We start from the raw sequence: 2,037 nt of genomic DNA on the forward strand, positions 1-2,037 counted from the left end.
TAGCCACTGTCTCAGCAGCAAACATGAGCCACAGAAAAGACCTAATAAAATAGACCTGAGTTATTGTGGCTCTGATGGTTATTATCCTGTGCTGATTGAGATGTCAAAAGTAGCCAAGTCAAATTTTTCCCATTCGTCTAAAAAGGCTTTAAAAAACAGAAGTGTGAAAGTTAATGAGCCAGCAAAAAAAGGTAATTTTCTTCACAGTGAGAACAGTGCTTTTGAATCATGGAATGTGCATCATAAAAAACTGACTGAAAAGGAGGGATTTGTTGATATAAAAACAAAAAAGGAAGGTCTTGCATACCTGGAAGAAGCACCATTTATTAAAGGATCCCACACACGTGAACATAAATTACCACCTGCCAAGATCACTGTTGCTAAGAAGCAGGAGAAAGATTTTCAGATGGAGCCAACTCCACCAGAAGCTGCTTTCAGCGTCCCTCTCCCAGCTGGATATGTACCCCAGGGCCCACTCCCTTCAGAAACCGAATGTCCTGCTGCTCTTCCTCCCACACCCCCCCCTAGGATCCACGCGCACCAGGGTCCTCCTCGGCCACCCCCTGTCCCACAGGCACTTCCTCTTCCACCCCCCACCCAGCAGGGCCATCCCCCCACACCCCCTACACCTGAAGCCCCTCCTGTGCCACCACCCCCCATGCCAGCTCAGCTTTCCCCCCCTGCCACGTCCAAAGCCTCCGTCTCACCCCAGTCTGTGTCCTACAGGATGGTTTCACCCTCACCCATGCCCCAGGCACCCAGCCCGCCTCCACCGAGACCGCTGACCACCTTAACCGAAGAGGAGGCCCTCAATCCCCAAATGGGCAATACCTGTCCACCCTGGAGGAGACAGAGGGCTACAAAAGGGGCAGCAGAGGAGAGACAGACTTCAAAGGAGAAGTTCACAGCCAGCGATGAGACGGTTTCATTGTCTGAAAGGGCGACTGGTGCTGAACCTGGTCTGGATGTGACTTCTCTGGCTAAACAGGTAAACTCCCCTGGATCGATCAGTCCCTCTTTCAACATCACCGAACTCTTAACACCCATCATACCACCAAAAGAGGAGGTAGACCCTGTGGAAAGCGAGCTGATCCCGCTGACACCTCCTCCCACTGAGAGCGTGGCAGCGAGAGACCACGAGGGGAGCATGTTTGGCGATTACAGGTCTCGGGATAGTTACAAATCGAAAGCATCGAGTCTGCTATTCAACTTGAAGGATGTGCGTAAACGTGTTAAAAGCATTTATACTCCTTCTCCCCTATTAAGGGCTTTGGAGGAGAAAAATAAAACTAGGGAAAATATACAGGAGAGAACAAAAACGAATCCCTCACTCTCGACTTTACAAGAAAAAAGTAACAAAAATATTGCAGAGAAAGATGAGTTGAGTGATATAACCTCCATATTGTCTGGCAGTGTGCACGAAAAGCACAATAAAACTGATTTAACTGGACACTTTACAGACAATTACCTGACTTTGAGTTCACCCCAGACAACAGCGGACCTTTTATTTTACCAAACTGGAGACAACTTGCAGCAAGACGATTCAAAACACGAAGGTCTGGTTAAAAACACAAGGGGTAGTGAAAACTTCCCCTTGTTCAGACATGAATCAAATGAACCCAATTTAAGGAAACATCTGCAGTATCCAGCACTGAAACCATTCAGTAGAGACAACGCAGATACAACAGCTGGGCAGCCCGTACAAAATCCCGGTGTCCAGGGTGAGAAAAATGACAGACAGGCTGCTAATCAGAACAAAGAGCTTGCCTTCAAAACACTCCCAAACCAACTCTCACCAGCAGAGGATGTGCCTTACAGTGACAGCCAAACCAGTATGGTGGTAACTGGCCATGAAGCACAAGGCAAAATAAGCAGTAGCTCTTCGGAGCAATCTTTCGTCTCCACGGTAGAGCAGCCACTTCAGGAGGAGCCATTTCCACCAGTGCCCCTAATGCAGAAGGCATGCCTTCAAGAAAGTCAGAAGACTAAGAGTGAAATGGGTGCAGACAGTAAGAAAAGCCGCAAGGAGAGAGGGAA

At 48.4% G+C, this 2,037-nt stretch overlaps 1 protein-coding gene across 1 annotated transcript in view; it reads left to right on the plus strand.

The window, feature by feature from the left end:
• LOC104078133 (chromosome unknown open reading frame, human C10orf71) overlaps positions 1-2,037 on the plus strand; it is a 4,657-nt gene that overhangs the window by 625 nt on the left and 1,995 nt on the right. Inside the window, 1 exon segment of the mRNA XM_009579661.1 lies at positions 4-2,035. Coding sequence (XP_009577956.1) covers positions 4-2,035 — 2,032 coding nt within the window.

This window comes from Fulmarus glacialis, unplaced genomic scaffold (assembly GCF_000690835.1).
Source record: "Fulmarus glacialis isolate BGI_N327 unplaced genomic scaffold, ASM69083v1 scaffold8226, whole genome shotgun sequence".
Taxonomy (NCBI): Eukaryota; Metazoa; Chordata; class Aves; order Procellariiformes; family Procellariidae; genus Fulmarus; species Fulmarus glacialis.